Raw genomic sequence first — 19,984 nt, 5'->3', positions numbered from 1 at the left:
AAAATCAGGTTAGGTGTGACTGCATTTCAAAATTAATTTTCAAATTATTTCATAATTTTCCAAGTTCATACATGATTCTTTGTAGCATGTATTTTTCAATATTCCTTTTCAGAGATTTCTGGGGTTTGGAATTTTGGGTAAGAATCTCCTTGTTGACATCCACATATCTTCATGGCCAAAAATGTTAATGCAGTTAAATTTTGTGTCCACTGTCCCACCCAAAGCAAGACCCGTGCCAATATCAGATCAAGTCCTAGGCTGCATTAGGAAGAACACTGCCAGCTGGTTGAGGCAGGTGATCCTTCCCCTTTTTCCAGAGTCTTTGAGACCCACCTGCAGTGCTGTGTTCAGTTCTGGACTCCCCAATACAAGGAAGACATAGACATACTGATGTTACTTCAATGCATGTCACCACAAAGATGATTGAGGGATCGGAGCATCTCTCCTACAAGGAGAGGCTGAGAGAGCTGGGACTATTCAGCCTGGAGATGGGAAGGCTCAGGGAGGCTCTTAACATTACATAAAAATACCTGAGGGAGGAGGGAAGTAAAGAAGACAGAGACAGATTCTTCTCATTGGAGTCTAAAGAAAGGACAAGAAAAAATGGGCACAAACTGAAATACAGGAAATTCCATTTAAACATAAGGAATTTTGTCTGATCATAAGAAAAAAATAATATATATTTACTGTGGTAGTGATCAAATAACGGAATAAGTTGCCCAGAGAGGTTGTGGAGTCTCAGTCCTCAGAGATACTAAAAAAAAAAACAACAGGATAATGCTCTGAGCAACCTGTTCTGCTAACATTGCTTTGGGGTAGGGGAGTGGAGGGGGTGGACTAGATGATCTCCAGAGTACCCCTACAACTTCAACAATTCAGTGATTGTGTGAAGTCAGCCATCACCCTGTATAGCACAATTTTGAAAATTTCCATGATTCCACAATCCATCTGGATTTTCGCTATGCCCATGCTGAAGAATTTTTTCTTTATATCCAATATAAACCTTTAAGCTGCAATTTGCGATCCCTGACTGGCACCACCAACAAGAGCTGGGCTTCATTACCTTTTTACCTTCCCTTCAAGTATTTGAGGGTTCCTACTATATCAGTCCCTAGTCTGCTTTTCACTAGACTAACCAAGCCCAGCTCCTCCACATCTCTCCTCAGGAAGCACGTGCTGTTAAGCCCTTCACCACCTTGGTAACCCTCTGCTGAACCCCCTCCAATGCCATCCTGGAAACCCAGCCATTGTTTCAATAGCTGAACCAAGCCCATTTATTTAAATTACAGGGAATGGTTTCCACCCTTCCACACCACCTCCCCCCATGCAGCATCATTTCTGAGTCACCCAAGGGCATGCTAGAGTCATCTTGCTGACAGTAACAGTTACACTTAGCTTACTCAACAAGTTCAGAGCAAGACTAAGTGTTAGTATGATTATATGTAGGCCTATGTGTTACTGGAAGACTGCACCACTTTTCCAATCGTTTAGCAATAACTCCTCATCTAAAGAACAGCTGCAGAAGCACATGAATTGTCCTGACCACAAACTTCTCCCTGTATAAACTGTGGTGAAAATGTTCTCACAATTAAAGCACTGTCAGGCAATCTTCTCAATGATGCAATAGTATTTCTTTTTTTCCTCCAGAAAATGCAATCTACCATTCCCTCACATCCTTTGTCAATATCACTAGACAGACTCTGTCCAGAATGAAGGACTAAAACACAGACAGGTTAAGACAGAGTCACTAGAGTGTTTTTCAACTCTGGAAAATGGCCTGTAACACTTCAGCAACCACAGAAACATTACTCTTTCTCACCCAACTCATGCAATAGTTGAAGAATACTGACACTCTTCTAAATGTTTGGAGCTAACCAAATCTGCACAGCTTTAAATTTTTATCAGTGAGATCATTCCCATTTGGCATGTGCCAAAAGAAATTATGTCATTTTGAATAAATTCCTCATTCCTGTGGTGTTTCCTATCTTCAGTCTCACACCTCCTGCGTAGCACTTTGCATAAATAACAGTTCAAAGCTATCAGCATGCAGTGGAATCATCTACATGTGACAGTCTGTGAGAGGACTGCCATTCAGTTTGCTTTCTAGTAAGCACTCTAATACAAGTAGTACTTTGGATGATGTGGAAGTCACACCTTAGGATAGTCATGAATGCAAAATTTTTCCTAGCATCTGAATCTACTTCCACTTTGTCAACACCCACATAACATGAGCTTTTCATTTTTGTTCACAGACAGTCAACTAATAGTACTCAGGATGCAGACTCAAGAAGGGATTGCCTGGCCAGAGATAACTGGAGCATCTGTGCTGAGCAGCTTACTCTTACTTAACAGTCAGAGTCACTTTGGCTGACTTTTCAACTCATCTTCTAAGAATGTTTATGCAGAAACTTAGCTCTTGAGTGTCTTATAAGAAGGCTGGGGATATCTTAAGGATATCCCCAAGATGGGATATTCAGATGCTGAAATATCTCAGCATCTTGGGCTACCTTTTGCTCTACAAATGGAGTCCTCATAACACCAGCTTACATCAGGGCTTCTGAGGAGAGCTTTCCCATGGAGTTCACTTGGAAGAAGGGGATGCTTTTAGTCCTTTGGACTACAAATTCTCATGTAGTCAGTATGTGAGAGCAGCCCGGCACACCTTGTTTGCAGCCTCCTCCCCTGCACGCCCACCGCCAGGCGTCAGTCTGTGGATGCTCTGTCCTGGGAATGGAAAATAAAGCCCAAACAGACAGTGTAAAAAAAAGAGGAGAAAAGAAAATCAAACAGCACTTTCACAAAATAAGAGCATAAAAAAAGTCAGCATCCCTTGCAAAATAAGTAACTAATGGAAAGCACATGGAAAATAGCTTTCATGCAAAGCACAAATACTCTAATGAAGGTAACTATTAAATAAAAATAGAAGCTAAGGTTTTGTTTTAACACAGGAGAAGCAATTACTCTATCTTTTACCCCCTTTAAGACAATCTCCTCTTTCCTGACAGATGTAGCATTCAGCTGGAGTCTATGTTGACTTAACATATACTGAAAAAGAAAAAAAAATGTATTCCCAAGATATATAACAAAAGAGACTGAACTTGGCATCATTTACGTCGAGAAATCCTGAGGAAGATGCAATGAACACTCTGTAAAGAAACAAAACCATTTCTGAGACAGACTAGCCTTGTTTTCTGCAATGATGGTAAGCCACTAAATGCCGAAATATCCACTAAAACAGAGCTTTCATAAGATAATGATAGTTCACACTACCGTGTGACTAAACTTCCAGGAGACAACGAACTTTTCAAATTCACCAGCACAGAAAAAAAAAAAGGTACGAGGTCATGGTATTTGGGGGAAAAACGGTAATTTTTAAAGCGATGAGTGCACGTATGAGAAGCAGAATTTACTAAAACATTTTGACAGGCTGGGAGAGTGACAGGTTTGGAAGAAGTGGTAGGGAAAGGAGAACGAACCGAAAGGCGAGGACAAAGTGTCCCGGGTAGGGACTTGAACGGTGCATTTAGCTGGCTGCTGGCGGGGCGGGACAGCCCCTGGGTCCCTGGAGCGCCGCAGCGCCCTTCGGCAAACCCACGCGTGCGCGCCGGCAGGGGGAGCGGAGTTGTTGGCCGGAGCCCGGTTCGCGGAGGCGAGGGGCGCCAGGGAGGACAGCGCACCCCGGCGCCTCTTCCTCCCCCTGCGGGGCGGGGAGGCCGCAGGTGAATGCGCTCTTTGTCCCGCCGAGCCCTCAACAGACCCGCGGCCGGACGCTTCTTGGGGCGGCAGGCTCGGGCACCGCGGCCACGGGCAGTGCTGGAGGGAAGACCCCGAGGCCGCTCCGCTCCGCCGCTCTCCGCCGCGGCTCGGGACTGGGGACGGGACCCCGGCTCGCAGCGGCGCGGAGGGGAGCGGAATGGGTGCGGAAGGCGGGGCTGGGAGGGGAGGTGGAGGCAGCGGCCGGGCCCCCTTGGCCGCTCCCCTCCTCAGAGTCCGACAGACGCTCCGCGGCTGACCCGAGTGCGCTTTCGCCGACGGAGCCGCGACGCGGCCGGGCAGCGGCGCCCGCACGGCCCCACCGCCGGGGTCTGAACCCTACGGACGGAGCCGAGCCGGGGCGCCGGCCCTGGGCGGGAAGCAGAAGCAGCGCTGCCGGCGGCCGAGGTGGGTGAGCCCGGGGCGGCCGTTGGCGGAGCCGCCGGGAACGCGTTCGCGTGCGCCCGCGTGGCCGGGCTGCGGCCGGGTTCCGGCGCGGGGCCCCGCCCGCCCCGCGGCCGCCGGGCCGGGCCGGGCCGGGCCAGGTGACCCCGGAGGGCCCAGCCTCCCCCGGGCAGCGGCGCGAAGCGGCCGGGCATCCTGCTGGCAGCACACCCGGCCGTGCCCCGGGCGCGCTCTGAGCGAGGAGAAACGCCGAGGGGCGCTGTCCTGCTCCAACCCCCCGCGTTTCACTAAGTTTTCTGCAGCGCTCAGCAGAATGTTTGAAGAGCGCTGAGTTGATTTACTCGTGTCCCGGGTGCTCACACCGCCGTGCCCGCTGCAGCAGGCACTGAGCAGCGGGACAGTTATCCCTGGCCCTTTCACGCTGTCATTTTCCGGTGGCGCCAAGGGAGCGAGATGTGGTCACTGTCCCGTGCCACTCCCATCACCTCATCGTTATCATCATCGCCTGTTTATTTTACCCAGTTTTCTTTTTCCGTGGAGCCAGCCCTGAAACCACTTACTCAGGAAAACCTCTTACTGACTTTGGGTGACGTTTTTTCGGGGTAATGCCTGCACAGTGCGGATCCCCGTTGGCTCAGTGGTAGAATGAGCCTGTTTTCTCAGTACAAAATGCGATAGTGCACTCACAGCATTGGAAACTTGGCGTTGTGCAGCTGGACATCCTCTGCTCTCATTCACAGCTGCCTCCCAGAGCAGCAGGGGTGTGCACTGAGGATGGACATTGCTGCAACTGTTTTCTTTCATAACAGTTGTGACTTAGATAGGGCTACGACCGATTAGTTTCTGTCTCTCACAGGACTCCTAATTTTTTTTTTTTCTTCAGATGTATTCCAAAAAGACACATGCCATAGATTACTCCTGTCTGAAAATTCACAAGGCACTGAGTAGTAGAATTATAAATTTCTTGTATTTGGGGTTTTCCCAGAGTATTACTGTGCTTTGTTATTGGGTATACCCAAGAAATAATTTTATGTTAACTCTGGTATCAGAAGCCAAGTGGACTATTATAGTTCAGCACTTATGTTTCCTTGCATGCAGTTGCATGGCTATAACCCGTATTTACACAGAGGAGCGCATGCATTCATTCACACACACTTTCTTTTTTATTTGTGTTTTTTTTTCTGCTGAATAAACCATGAATGCTGTATTTAACATTTTATTAAACATTATTTCCTGAAAGAACCAATGAATCAGCTTTTAGGATCAGCCGCTGGCATTTTAGCTCATGAATTATTTTTTTTCACATCATGGTATAATTTACTACATCCTCATCAATACAAACCTTTAGCTAGAAACTATTACTGCACTGTTCATTTCTAAATTTTCTAAATTTAGCATGAGAATCAAGTGAGTCAAGTTCTTCCACACAGAGCTTCCCAATCTAAAACAGACTTCTGGATCCCCAAGATAGCGTGGTGGCCAGAAAAGGAGAGTTACAAAGTTGTCAGGATCATTGTGTAAGCTCATGTAGATTGGTGGTGTTAACAGTTGAAAGCTCAATGAAGATCAATACAGAAGAACAAAACAAGCAAACAACAAAACTAAAAAGCAGCAAAGATCTGAGCCACAAACTGTTTTAACAATTTTAAGAAAGGGGTTACCTAAAAGAGAAAAAAGTCAGCCTATCAGTTTACTTTATTTTTTTTTTTCCACACCAAACTTTAAAAATTAGGGGGTAGGCCTCAAAAACAGTGTGACTGCTCCTCTGGGTTCTTTTAAAAATAAATCTGAGGCTCGCTGCAGTTGTTATCAATTTTTTCCAGGTAAGTACCCTGTGGTGAGTTCTGTTTGTAAACTATTCTCTGCCATTGTAACAGCTAGAAATACAGTGCATTAAAACATACAGAAGCAGAAACTAGTCTTGGGACTGCAGGAGCTGAGGTTTTATGAAGATATCTGATACCCCAAAACTTGTGATAAAAACACTGCGACTAGCCCTAGGAATAGGGGGAAAAATAGAAATGTGCTTTCAGCAGCCTGTGCTTTCTTGTGTGCAGGATATACAAACCATCCATTGGCTGGTGTGGGAAAGGGTTAACAGTCTGACCTTCAGACAGAAGCTCTTGTTGACCCTACTCTGCAACACTTGGCTGAAAGGTTATGCCCAAAGGGAGAGCTTGCTAGCATGAGGGGAAAATCCGCAGAGAAATACCTAGCAAAAGAATACTTCTGTTTTAGGAGTCTGGTGGCCTGGCATAAAGCAAAGCCCCACAGCAGGCGGTACAAGACTGTAGGACTCATCCACTGAGGGAATCAGACACATTAATAAAAGGACAATTGTCAAAGTCTGACTTGTCCATACAATATCCCAAAAGGTGTATGAATATAAAAGAATCATTAGTTAGCAAAACAGTTTCGTATCTAGTAATTCAGCTGTTCAGTAGGAAGGTACATGAAGGAGCTTCCTGGTCATCACTGGCTTAAAGGTACCACAGAAAGTCACACCGTGCTTTGGCACGTTGAGCTCCCAGTGGTGTGGTGCTGGTGCCTCCTCTCCTGCAGTGTGTGACTGATGCATGCATGGGAAGTCCTTGTTGCAGGGTCCTTGCAGTCCTTGTAGTTATTTTATAGCCTTCAAGATACTGTCTTTCCTGCTATCCTAGGATTTTTAGAAACATCTGTTTATCCATTCTCTTCCTTTTTTTTTTCTGGATTCTGATTTCTTGTGGTCCTTAATACCTTCAAACCATTTCTGCTAGTATTAATACTTGTGAGTGATCAGTATTGCCAGTGTACCTTGGAACAGCATGAGTGAAGCTCCAGCTGTAGTTTCCTGACAGTCTCGAAGGGAGAATACTCCTCTGAAGCCAGGGAGTGACTGTCAGATAGACGAATGCTGAAACCTAAATCCTAAGCCTAAAAAGTATTAGGAACAACACATTTCCATGGGCTTCTTGCATCAGCAAGTCTCATGAACTTACCAAAATCCATCTTTGGATCATTTTACAGGTTATTTCTGTAAGTTGCTTCAAACTTCTTTGTTGTTATTTAAGAATTTTCCACCTGAATTAATGCATTCATCCCACTTGGCGACATGGGCGTTTAGCTTAAATACTATTTTTCATCAGTGATTTTGTTCTGTTGATTCATAACCTTTCTTAGTATCTGCTTTACTTAAAATCAAGCTGATTTTTTCTGTTCTCTTCTCAGAGGACAGACTTTCCCTAGCTTGTTGTACCTTCTCTGGCAAATGGGTGAAGGAGAGGGAAGAAAACATTTTGAGCGAAAACAGACCTCAAAGTTCCAGTAGGGCATTTCAAAACCTGTTTTACATCCTGTGTTTGTTTTGCAGGGAGTTTCCGCAATGGAGAAGAGGGAAGGTGATAATCATGCCATTGATCAGAGTGCAGGTCAGAGCATCGTGCCGAGAAGAACTACAGGAAACCTTAGCAATTCGGTAATGTCTTTGTAAAAATGTAGCTCATATGTCACACAGAATATTTCAGTCTTTATTTGATTTTGTCCAGAAATGCCATGTTCCAAATACACTGACATATCATCATACTTATAAAGTCTTGTCACAATAATGACATAAAAGGATAAAGATCATCTCATTCAATTTAATCACAGTCCATGCTAAAAAATACACGAAAGTGTTGGCCAGCAAAAAACTATTTGAGGTTAGTTGTTAGTTGCATTTTACCATATTAGCAAATCACTGTAGAAATAATTTGGGATTTTTATACAGGTATATAAAATTTGTATTCTGAGAAGTCTTCATAACTGCCACATTGCGTTTGATAAGTTTTCCACATCACATAAAAAGGTCCAGAAAAAAAGTCCATTCCAACAGCATTTGCTTCTGTGACTCCTGATGCACAGAAGTGTTCAAGCTACAACTCTCTATTCTAATGTAAACTGTCTCACAGGCTGTGAAATATGGAATTAGGCTTTACAGACTCTCTTCAAGAAACGGGTATCTCTAGGTGAAACTTCGTACAAATGCAAATCTCAGTTTGTATAATTCATACCAACTTCTGATTCTGCAATGCATGGACTACACTCTACTTTACAGATTAGGGAATAAGTTACTTAGGCTACACCTTTGCTATGGCAAAGAAATGTTTTTATCATCAGATAAACATGTATTAGCCATTCAGCTAAAAAATCCTAAAGAAGACCATGCCCTCTAATATTACTGTGAGGTACTGGTGGGAAACAAACAGGCTACCTTGTTTCTATTTAGGATTTTACAGCAAGATAGCAGTGTACACTTTTTATCTGTGTTAAAACACAACACCTACATATAATTGAAGACAAACGCAAGACTTGCACCCACTTACCCTTGCATGATTGACGTGTAGTACCTTGCTTGAACTGGTGTCTTAATGAGCTTCAATGTAAAATTTGATTCTTAAGAATAAGCCAGAAAATGTTGCTGAGATAGGAACATCTCCTGTATTCTAGCAGAATACTAACTTACAACTTTCAAACTACTAATATTTGTCTTCTGCAAAACAAACAGTGCCATTTCATTTTCTGGCGATCTGGACATCTGTCACATTAGCCACTCTAAAGCTGAGTCTTTGCAACATCAGTTTCACTTTATATTTCATTGAAATATTAAAGGAATTAGGTGTTTATTACCGAATGTTATCAGTTCTCAGTTTTCCACCCCTGAACAACTGTCTGCTGCATCAAGTGCGATGTCCTTCCGTTGGTACACATGTTTTCATTTTGTGTATCTACTGATCATGTACCTCCTCCATGAACTATAAACATGGGACAATCTTTAAATATATTATCTCAGTGTAAAACAGTTTATAATATTACACTAAAATTTTTTACTAGCTTAGCTCCTTCTAAAGTCTGTGACAAGTTCTTCTGTAAGACTACAATGAAGCCGTACCTGCTTGGCAGCAGAAAATTCAGCTTTTTAAGCTGAAGTGACTCGGTTTCACAAGGTTTCATAAAAGTTAAGAGGACACTATTACATTTGTGAAGGACAGGAAGAAGACCATTGGACTTGATGCTGGAGTTGACGGATGTGCAGCTGATCTAATATGCTGGATCCCAAACATTTCTAATTACATCCTTATTCCCCCAATTAAATGTCATTAAAACAGCAGTGACTGAATGAAATATTTTATTGTCTTGACTCTGGTTCCTGTTGTTGTGCATATTATTTGGGCTACATCAATAAGTCTGTCGCTGAAATTTGACATTTGAAATCTGTTGCTCGTATCATAAGAAGCTGTAACAATGCTTCACATAATGTAATCCATCTTCTTTTACCGTGTAGTTAACTTCTTGGAATTAAAATCTATTTTGAAATCACCACAGGTAATGAGTGAAGAATGCAAATTCTATGCTAAAAGTGCCTCACTCAACTATTGACTATGCTGTTTGAAGTGTTATGTTTTCAAGCTACCGTGTCTTTAATAGTGTGTACGTTTTGTATATGGTTTCAGTGCAGTATGGTGGGATAGCCATGACAGCAAATACTGTTATTACTGAAGTTTTTAATCTTATCTTCTCTCTTCTCTTCTCACTTCTCTTCTCTCTTCTCTTCTCTTCTCTTCTCTTCTCTTCTCTTCTCTTCTCTTCTCTTCTCTTCTCTTCTCTTCTCTTCTCTTCTCTTCTCTTCTCTTCTCTTCTCTTCTCTTCTCTTCTCTTCTCTTCTCTTCTCTTCTCTTCTCTTCTCTTCTCTTCTCTTCTCTTCTCTTCTCTTCTCCTCTCCTCTCCTCTCCTCTCCTCTCCTCTCCTCTCCTCTCCTCTCCTCTCCTCTCCTCTCCTCTCCTCTCCTCTCCTCTCCTCTCCTCTCCTCTCCTCTTCTCTTCTCTTCTCTGTCCTTTCCAGAATGTGGATATGCAAGTCACCAATCCATCTGAAGCAGCTGCACTTTTTACTTTACATCAAGCACACCATTTTGGTGAGTTTGAACACTCTTCAGAACAACACTGCAAGGAGGATCTGTTCCCCAAGTGGCACTTGCCAATGAAGATAGCATCTGTGATCTCATTATTAACATTTATTTACACTTCTATGAGAGATGTCATATATCCTTTTATATACAGAAAGGAAAATGTTTTCTATAAAATTCCAATCCTCGTCATAAACAAAGTTTTACCAGTGGTTTCAATTACCCTTTTAGCACTAGTATATTTACCAGGAATATTAGCTGCTGGTTTCCAGCTGTACTTTGGCACCAAGTATAAAAGGTTTCCCCAGTGGCTGGATAGATGGATGTTATCAAGAAAGCAATTTGGACTTCTCAGTTTCTTCTTCGCTGCAATGCATGCCTGCTATAGCCTGTGCTATCCAATGAGAAGATCATACAGATACAAGCTGCTGAACTGGGCATTCCAGCAGGTATGATGGGCATGCAAATGCCAGCCTTTCTGTATCCAGGAAATCCTTGTTTTGGTCATTCAAGTAACTCTGGATGGGGGGAAAGCCATTTTCTTTGCCTTAGTTTGATTCTGAAATAGATCCCTACAGAGCACTCTTAAGAGCTGGAGCAGGACCTAGTTGTTAAAGCATGTGATGGAGAGTCAAGAGTCATCACAGCTGTGCCAGTGTGAATTAAATAACTCATTTTTGTCATGTGAGATTTTTTATCTCTCTGTAAAATGTACGTAATTATACCTGCCTCACAGGAACATTTAAGTCTTTGGGACACTATTAATTTAACATGGATTAGTCTTCTCTGCACCAGTGGAATCTATCTAGAGAAACAGAGCTCACACACCGTTTTTAGACATCTTTGTAAAGTGAATTAGCCAGCAATGAATGAGGGCTGAGCTAAATCACAATGATCTGTATTTGCCACGAACTAAATTCATGACTTCTGGTGGCTCCACAATTGGGCTGATGCACACTAACTTGTTAAAAGAATTTCAATTGTGCTTTTGAGTCATGGGCAACAATTGGCTGCAAAGCCCTCAAGATCCTCTGCGACCAGAGCAGGGCAGTCAAACTCATTTTCACCGGGAGCCACATCAGCCTCGCGGTTGCCTTCAAAGGGCTGAATGTCATTTTAGGACACTCCTAAAACTGCGAGACTGATGTGGCCCCCGGTGAAAATGAGTTTGACACCTCTGGACTAGAGAGTTCCTAATACTTGCATATAGCCTTGAGTGCCATGAGTACTGCAGTATAAGGAATATTCCAATATAAGGTATAGATTGCAAATGTACATTTTTATATCCCTCAAAGTCTAATCTGGGGTTTTATTATAAACACAGTATGATGTTAGCAGCTTCTTAAGAATTCTGTAAACAGTCAAACTACCTGTTGAAAACTCTGAAATAAGCCTTACAAGTAATCTGACTTGAACGGATTACCATAAATTTTCTTGAGATTCCAGTCCTCAAGATGAAGAAGCTATCGTATGTGGGGCATATTGTGCCATAGTGATCACTAGCAGCATCAAAGGGCTGTTGACATCAGTTTATTAAAATCATGACCTTTTCATCCATGCCAACCATTGTATTCAGAGCAGTTGAATGTACCAAGTTGTTGCTTTTAAAAAAACAGAACTAAACAACTGTCCTGGCAAGATACCATCATTAAGAATGCCTGCTGAATTAGGTCCCTAAAATAGTGCTGTTAATAAATTTCCTGTTGTTATAATCTCCCAGATATGGTATTTAGCCATAGATGGAATTTTTTTGTCAAAGAACAAGATTTCTCCTGCTGTGAGGTGAGGCTAACCAGCCTCAGAACTTGTCCCTCCTGGACCAAGACTCTGATGAAGGGTAAATTCTTCTCACTTAAAGCCCAGCTTTGCTCTGCAGATACTAGTGGAGACTTTGTCCTTGGAAGTAAATAGCAGTTACAGTCAGAGAAATTCAAACAAAGAAAGATACTGTTTTTCTTGGCTTGTTTCCTGAATATCATGGTGAAAATAGCTGTATTTCACACAGATGGTTGTGTTCTTTTGTCAGGTCAAACAAAAAAAAGAAAATGCCTGGATTGAACATGATGTTTGGAGAATGGAGATCTACGTGTCTCTAGGAATCCTGGGACTTGCTTTGCTGGCCTTGTTGGCAATAACATCAATCCCATCTGTCAGTCTCTCTTTGACCTGGAGAGAGTTCCACTACATTCAGGTACACATAAGCGTCATTATTGTGTGTCATCAGTCCTCATTTGTAGGACTGCATGTTATCAGTTAAGACCATTAGGAGTTAGAAATATCAAACACAGAGGAGTTGGTGAAACCAGTCTCAGAGTTTGTTCTGTACTCTTTGTTAATTGCTTTGCAAGAAATGTTCATTTCATTTGATGGTCCATCAGGAGAAAAGGCTGTCATGTTCAGGGTATGAAGTGGGAAGAAAGACAACTGCTTTTTTGTTCCTCTGACTCCATGACCAGCAGCAGTTGTCCCTTCAGGACCAGTTCTTGAATTAAAGACCTCTGGTGCTGAAGGAATTTCAGTTGTTTTCTGGGCACCTTATGTTCCAGGAATGCCCTGTGTTCTGCTGAACTGGGAGTAGGTGGTATTGAACTACCCAATGCTGTTGGTTATTGCTCCCTTGGAACTGTTCTGGCAATTCTTTACTGCCTGAGCAGTCGTACCAGGTGGCTGGGAAGTCCAGAAGGCTTCTGTGCAATAATACGTGCAAAGGTCTTCCATCTGCAGCATTATTAGCTTCATAACCACATCCGAAAAGGTGTATTCTGAAATGGAGACATCTTAGAACAGATGTATAATCAAATCCAGCCAGTCCTGAATTTGTTGCGGATGTGCTTGTTTCATTCACCCGAGTATCTGGTGTGCTCTTAGTTCTCCTGTATTATATGCAGTAATAATCAGGGGTGGTTCTACTGACATCAACACACTAGAGTTAAGCAAATGCTGAATTAGGACTCCAAACATCAAAATCTGAAAATTCAGTGACCTACTAAATATTTAGTGTTTGAAAATTTTACCTGAATTTGAAAAGTAGCTCTGAAATGTATCTCTTCCTGCAATTAGTGATTTGAAAATCTGCCCACTCTATAAAGTGAATCATTTGCAAGAAAAGTTTTCAACTCTACAGAAGAGAATCTGTACGGACAGTTCTAGCGCATGATTGCTTTCAGTATTCAGTTAGCATGGTGAATAAACCCAGAAGGGTAATACTAATCTATTGGATTAGTTTTGTAAACAAATAACCTTTGTACTTGATAATCAGATTCTGTAGATACAGCACTTGGAAAGGCAGTGTTTGGCTTCACTGATGACTAATTCCATTTTTCTAACAATATCAAGATTGCTATGCAACAGGAAACTCAAAATTACTAGTAACTCTAGCATAAAATTTATTTTACTCCTGAATTTCATAGACATCCTAAGCCAAAATTATCACTTTGAGTGGACTGTAAATGGACTGAAAGACTTCAGTTTCCTACTTTCCCACTTTTGTCGTAAACTTACTAGAGTTTCTGATTTTAATTGACTTTATTTTTTTTCTTTGCAAACAATTAAGCCATTTATAAATATGCCTTTGAACTCATAATAATTTATCACAGAAATAAAGGATACAGATGGCATCTATAAACTGAGATACTGAAAATGGACCCTTTTTCAAGAACAGTCTGTGATCCATGATCTGTTCTGTACATTAGCTAAGTATCGTAGCAATAGCTGAAAAATGTGCCTCATCTGCTTCCTGTTATGGTGGCACAGAGGGCTACAGTTGGGTCCTGGAATTATAGTTCTTAAATTTTAGTTCAAAGCAAATAGTCTTATTTTCTTTAATTTAAGTGTGTTGGTTGAGGCCCTTCCTGATTTCCATATTTGCATAACAGCATACTCTTTTTGTCAAGTTGTAAAAAATAAATAGCTTACTATTTTCTTTCTCTTTTCAGAGCAAGATGGGATATTTAGCTCTCCTGCTATGCACTGTTCATGCACTGGTGTTTGCTTGGAATAAGTGGGTTGATGTTAACCAATTCATCTGGTACACACCACCTTCATTTATGGTAGCAGTTTTTCTTCCTATTGTGGTTCTGCTTTGTAAATGCATACTGCTCCTCCCATGTTTTAGGAAGAGGATAAAAAAGATCAGATGTGGCTGGGAAGCTAACACACAAACCAATCAAACCAGCATGACTTCTAGACTGTAGATCAAATACTGTCTTTTCCTGTCTGTGTATGTAAATATGCTCAAGGCCACGAAATGTTCACTCGCGAGCTCTGTTTTCATAGTTTCCATGGATGTTTCTTTTTCACTTTTCATTTCGACTTCAGGAGTATGGGATTCTGCACCTTTGCTAAGACAGAAGGTGGAAACATTCATTTCATGCTTTAATCTGTTCAGTGTTCTGGTATTTGATCATTTCTTTCCTCTGACTCACTGCTTTTAAAATCCAAGGGCGTCATTGCCTCCATCATAATTCTTTTGTAGGCAAAAGCAATCATAAATCAGTGCTTCAGATGACCACAGAAAGTAAATAAATTATTACACCACAGAACCCAGGAATGCTTTCTGCTTCCCACAGCCATGTTTGTACCTTCATTAAATCTCAGTATTATAATGGGACAATACAACTAGAGTATTTATCATCCAATTCTCCCTTATCACCTGCATCCTACGTTTCATTCTCCGGAACAGGGACCTTGACACATGAGCCAGACAGAAGCTGTGTGTTCCCACCAGGTCTTGAACTTAGACAATTGGGCAAGCAGAACCGCAGGGAACTTTACAAGGTAAATCCCCTGAGGCTGGGGCACAGTCTAAAAAAAGAGATTTTAGACTCCGATCTCCATCTTATACAGGACTAGGTGTGTCTCTGTTTACTGAAAACGATAAAACATTTCCCATTTTTTATGCCACGAGCATGTTCTTTTGTTTCTGATGCTGGAAATTTTCCATGCTTTTGACCTAAGCCTGCAGCCCTTGACGTGCTATACTTTATTTGCACAAATTATTCCAGTGGGATAACTCACCTAAGGTAAATGTGTTTTTCTGTTTACTCTAGGGCCAGCACAATTGTGTGACTGGAAGAAAAACATTAAAAGCAGACATTTGAATCTTGACAGTGATTTGGTGAAGTTTTCATGTAAAACAGCTTCTGAATGAAATTGCTTTTACAAAAAATTTCATATAAGCTAATTAAACCTCACTCTCCTTATGTTGCATAGGTTTGGTTGAATGTCTTAAATGAATGATTCATTTGTTAGTATCTATTTTTAAATATGCTGTGCAGTAGTTAGTATTTCAACTCAGTATCAGGAATATTTCTGCCAGTCTCTCTGCATGAGTTGACTATGACATGGACTGATGATGCCACCTATTGCTGGGATCATCTGAATGAAAATTGTAATTGATAGTGGCTCTGGTATTAAAACAAACAGGAAAACAATGTATGCATAAAAAAACATGTAATCCATGGTGCTAATGATTCTGTAGCTAATAGTTCTGTTGTGCATTTGTGGACTTGGTACACTGAGCATAAATAACAAACAGATTAAATAGCTACAGGGATAGTACATTTTGTATTTTCCTGGTTATAACTCCATTCAATTATTGCAACTTAAAAGTTGGCCTTCTTAATATTTGCACTTAACGTAGTACTGTGAAAATAACTGGGGACATGGTGGGCTGTATAATATAGACTGAAGAGAAATGAGTGGCATTGTGTATTAAATCAGTAATGCATGACAGAGGCAAACACTCTAAAACACAGGAAGCTGGTCTGCAATGTTAACCTAAGAAATTTCTAACAGAACAGGAAAAGTGTGGTTGTCAATGCATTCGTATTCACATTTTTATAAATGAAATAAATCTTTTAGAAGTTTTATTAGGGATAAAGAATAATATTTGCCAAAGGCTTATTCAGAATATTACCTGCAGTTTGTTGCCCGGAGTCATAAAAAAAATGATACAATTATTTTTCTAATGGAACAGGTTGAGGCAAGCGCAATGATGAAGAAATCCTTTTGTCTTCTGTTTTGTCCACTAGCTACCCAAAAAGTGTGCTCAAACTTGCTACTTAGAGCAAAGCTGAGACTGTAAGTATTCCAAGCAACACCTGTATGCATCTATTGAAAAGAATAACATTTGGTTTTATCAAAGTATATGCTAAATTATGTTAAATTGTGCTCTCCAAAATTGGCCCTGCTGCTCCCTTACTTAAAAAGTCTGGAGAACTGAATTCCATCTCCAACATCATTAAATTCTAGTCAAATAGCTTGACTAATTGTTTACAGCTGGTCATGGAAGCTAGCCCTTTGACACGGAGGAGTATGAACAGCTTCAGGGGTAACAAAACATGCAGTACAATAAAGCAGAACCTGACCCTTGATAACTGAAAAACGGTGAATGAAGACACTTCTTGGAAGAAGCCATTCCAAGCTATTCGTATGGCATGTATAAAACAAAATCAAGGCAAATGTCCCATTGCATTTGGAGAGCAAAATAGTTCAAAGGAATGACAATGGGCTTCAAGGCTTTTCACCTTATTATCACCATTACCAACTGTAATCTCTGTAATCTTTTGCACGTGGACTCCATTACAGATCACCTCGATCAGAGAGCACTGAGTAGAGGAGTATGGTCAATATGTTTCTGAAACTAATAGAAGCTGGAAGTTAAGGTTCTGTGCCTTTGGAGTCTGCATCGTACTGCACAGCAGTAGGATTTAGGCCACTAAGTCACTTTTGAAAATGGGGCTTTAATTCCAAAGTTGGTTTAGCTCTTCTGAAATTTTTGTCCAAGTTCTTAAAACCTTCTCTCTCTGAATGTGTCAGATATTGTTCAATTTGGAGACCAACAGACAGATCCTTATTGCAGAAATCACTATAGGTACCACTGCTAGAAAAAAGAGACCAAGAACTCCGCGCACATATAAACAGATTACCTGTATTCAACACTTCGTAAAAACTGTTTGAGCCATCTGTTCTAACACATCTTTATCCAGGCAACAGAAAGGAACTGGTGTCTGCAGCTTTGTATTTAGTGTGTAAAATCAGAACAAGGCACATCACAAGCACAGAACTCCTTTCAGAAAGTACTAAAGAACATGTACATCTTTATCTTCTATTTGAGTGCAACAGTGATAAATTTAGATTCATCCCTCTTCAAGTGGTTTAAAAATTGTGTCCTAAGGAAGCACGCTACCGTAATGCCCTACTCTGTGCACTTCTTACACAAGGTGGTGCAAACTAGCATAACTTAATTGATTTAAATCTTTTAATATGGGTTGAAATACTAACATAAATTACAAAAGAAAACCAATTTCAAAATTATCACATACTATCCAAACTGACCTTTACGCCCATTGTTCAGCTGGGGACATTAAGCACACTTCAGATTTTTCTCTCTAGCATTGCTTAGGGGCAAAACCAGAAGCGTCTTCTATCAGCTGGAATTTGCATACTAGGAAAGCTACTCCTAAGATCACACATGACACCCAAACATCCAAACAGCTTATTTTCTACCAGTTCTCTCAAGTAGGAGCTAGGTTTTCTGCATCACAACCAGCCGTTTTTCTAGAAAACACTGTTGAGTGCTTTGAGCCAGAATTTGAGACCTTGTGTCAAGACTCTTCCCTGTTGTTGAACAAAGTACTTCACCTCCCAATCTGCAGAACTGGAGCAGTAACACTTTACAGGACATTGCAACAGTATGTTGAAGCTTTTAAGGCATTCAGTGGGGCGGGAGGGTCATGCAAGGGCTATAAAGGGCTACAGAAGAAAATGCTATTGACTATTTTATTTCTCCTTTTGTCATAGATATGCTTTAGTTCAAAACTTAATTAAAATAATTGCATATGTACCTTTTATGTTTACATACCTATTTCAAAATTCAGTGTCTTAATATGCCTATATACTGTGCAAATTTTAGGCACTTCTTTGTATAACATTGATTACTTTTGTAAAACTATGCATCATTAAATACTTCAATGTATGCTGTATCTGCCATTGTGTCATATATATCCAGAGTATAAGGGTAAAAAGGTACAGTAGACTCTAGAAGAGCTGCTGCCACGAACAATAAAAATGGCTTCAGTCAAGGGGAACCGTTTTCCCCATGCTGGTGCAGAGGCTGGAGCATCCAAAGGAGAGAAGACAAAGGTATGAAAAGCAAAATGGACACTTTCATAGAGGGATGTAATGAAAGCAGATTTTTGCTGACAGATCTTTTAACTGACAGGCTGCATATTCTAGCATTCAGAGATTTTGTGAGAAGGAAGGGAAAGCTGATCTAATTGTAGAGTGCTTTGAAATCCCTATGATCCCTGAAATCACTGATTAAAGACCAGGAAAAGCTCAAGAATGGTGAGGGCATTGAGGAAAGGAATAAAGGCATATTTTGGGGTAATAATCCATCACTCTAGTGTGAGTGGTTTTGCAATGCCTCTACAAAGGCTGCAAAGTACTTCAGTTGTTACGTGTCTTTGGTGTATTCAAGTCAAAGACATAGAATTGAAACTCTGGAGAGATACTAATAAATTTTTGAATGGACTTGAGTGATTTTATGCCAAGTTTACCTAGGGTTCCTAGATCCCAGAATACTATTCCCAAGAAGTGGTACCAACAGTCAGTGCTTAGGAAGCCAGAGCTAGGGCTGTGCTGGCTGTGGTTTAGTGTAAATTCCCATTGACAGCAGCATTTACTGTAAGCAGTCCCTCCCTTTGGCCACTCTTCTCTGTTCTCACAGTTCTGCAAGTGTTCAAAGCTGTGAAGTTAATCAGCCCAAGGAGCTGGATCCAGATGAAAAGTAATGCAGGGAAAAGAATGATTCAGCCAGATCCATACACAGCACTGATTCACCTCACAGCCATGCACATATGCCAGCAGGAAGGACAGGAAGAGGAATGGCTTAAAGTGGCAGCTTAACTAAAACCAGCTTAAACTGCATGGTTCAAAGTACTCCTAAAATTCAAAACGCCAGTTATTTCATCCTATTTCAGTAGCAGGAATGTTTCATTGCTTCACTTATTTGTCATGTTCTTAGTTTTCCATGAATCAGTAGGCAAAAATGTGTCCTAGAGACTGCGACTGAAAAACATACAAAGCTGACTGACCTCTACGTGACTATGGAATATGCGGCTTCATTTGCAGAGATGATGAGCTCACGTCTTCTTTTCTGCCACATCCATAGTTTCTAGTAGTGTCCCTTGATAAGGTGAAATGTTATGTTAACCTTTTTTGAAATCCAGACTCATTTATTTTAATCCGATTTTCCTTAAATGGCATTAAAAGAATCATTTACAAGAACAAAACAAAACAGAAAGATTTCTGAAAACATACTGGATCCACCCCTGGAGAATGTAGTCTCCTGTAGTCACTGTGTCTGGCAATGGCTGATCATTGCCACTGATTTTTCTTCAGTAAAACCCTGTTTTCTTGATACCATCAGCATGCTCTGTTGCTGATGGCAAAATAATTTCTTTCAGTGAGACCTTGGACTCTTAAAAAAATCTCATTGAACTCAGTTACAGCAGGGTTCAACTTTTGCATCATTGCTTGAACTTTTTCATAGATTGAATGTAACATTTGAATGGGTATAGTGAGGCTAATTCATTATCTATTATAAGTTCTTTGAGATTTTCAAATGAAAATAAATAAAACAAATCAGGGAACCAAACTCTATAAACTTATAAAAAAGAAGACCACAGCTACTTCCAATAAAGATGATGCAACAGAAGATACAGTTGTTTTGTCTTTTTTTGTTTGTTTCTTTTTATGTATAATCTTTGTAGCATAAAAGTGTATTGCTGAGATAAATACTCCATATCCTTGACTTGCTTAAAGACGTATAGTTCTTGTGGGACTGCTAGAATACTAACAGTGCTATTGATGGGAGTATTTGGTCCTTAAATTCCATCC

General features: G+C 40.9%; 1 protein-coding gene across 5 annotated transcripts; it reads left to right on the top strand.

The window, feature by feature from the left end:
* The first annotated feature begins 3,607 nt into the window (after window positions 1-3,607).
* Window positions 3,608-18,059, top strand: STEAP1 (STEAP family member 1). 5 transcript variants are annotated; one of them, XR_011737754.1, is made up of 6 exons: window positions 3,608-4,161; window positions 7,511-7,615; window positions 10,018-10,530; window positions 12,108-12,272; window positions 14,017-14,857; window positions 16,059-18,059. XR_011737754.1 is itself a non-coding variant. In XM_065832789.2 (6 exons), the coding sequence occupies exons 2-6, from the start codon at window positions 7,523-7,525 to the stop codon at window positions 14,769-14,771; spliced, it is 894 nt and encodes a 297-aa protein (XP_065688861.1). In that variant the 5' UTR covers window positions 3,608-4,161; window positions 7,511-7,522; the 3' UTR covers window positions 14,772-18,059. The 5 variants fall into 5 exon arrangements, 3 of the variants coding, with proteins under 3 accessions (XP_065688861.1, XP_065688860.1, XP_071661251.1); XR_011737753.1 differs by having other exon boundaries at window positions 15,130-18,059; XM_065832789.2 differs by having other exon boundaries at window positions 14,017-14,130; window positions 14,763-18,059.
* The last annotated feature ends 1,925 nt before the right edge of the window (window positions 18,060-19,984 follow it).

This window comes from Patagioenas fasciata, chromosome 2, assembly GCF_037038585.1.
Source record: "Patagioenas fasciata isolate bPatFas1 chromosome 2, bPatFas1.hap1, whole genome shotgun sequence".
In the NCBI taxonomy this organism is placed as follows: domain Eukaryota; kingdom Metazoa; phylum Chordata; class Aves; order Columbiformes; family Columbidae; genus Patagioenas; species Patagioenas fasciata.
Note: the sequence above shows the minus strand (reverse complement) of the source record. Positions and strands in the feature narration are given on the sequence as shown.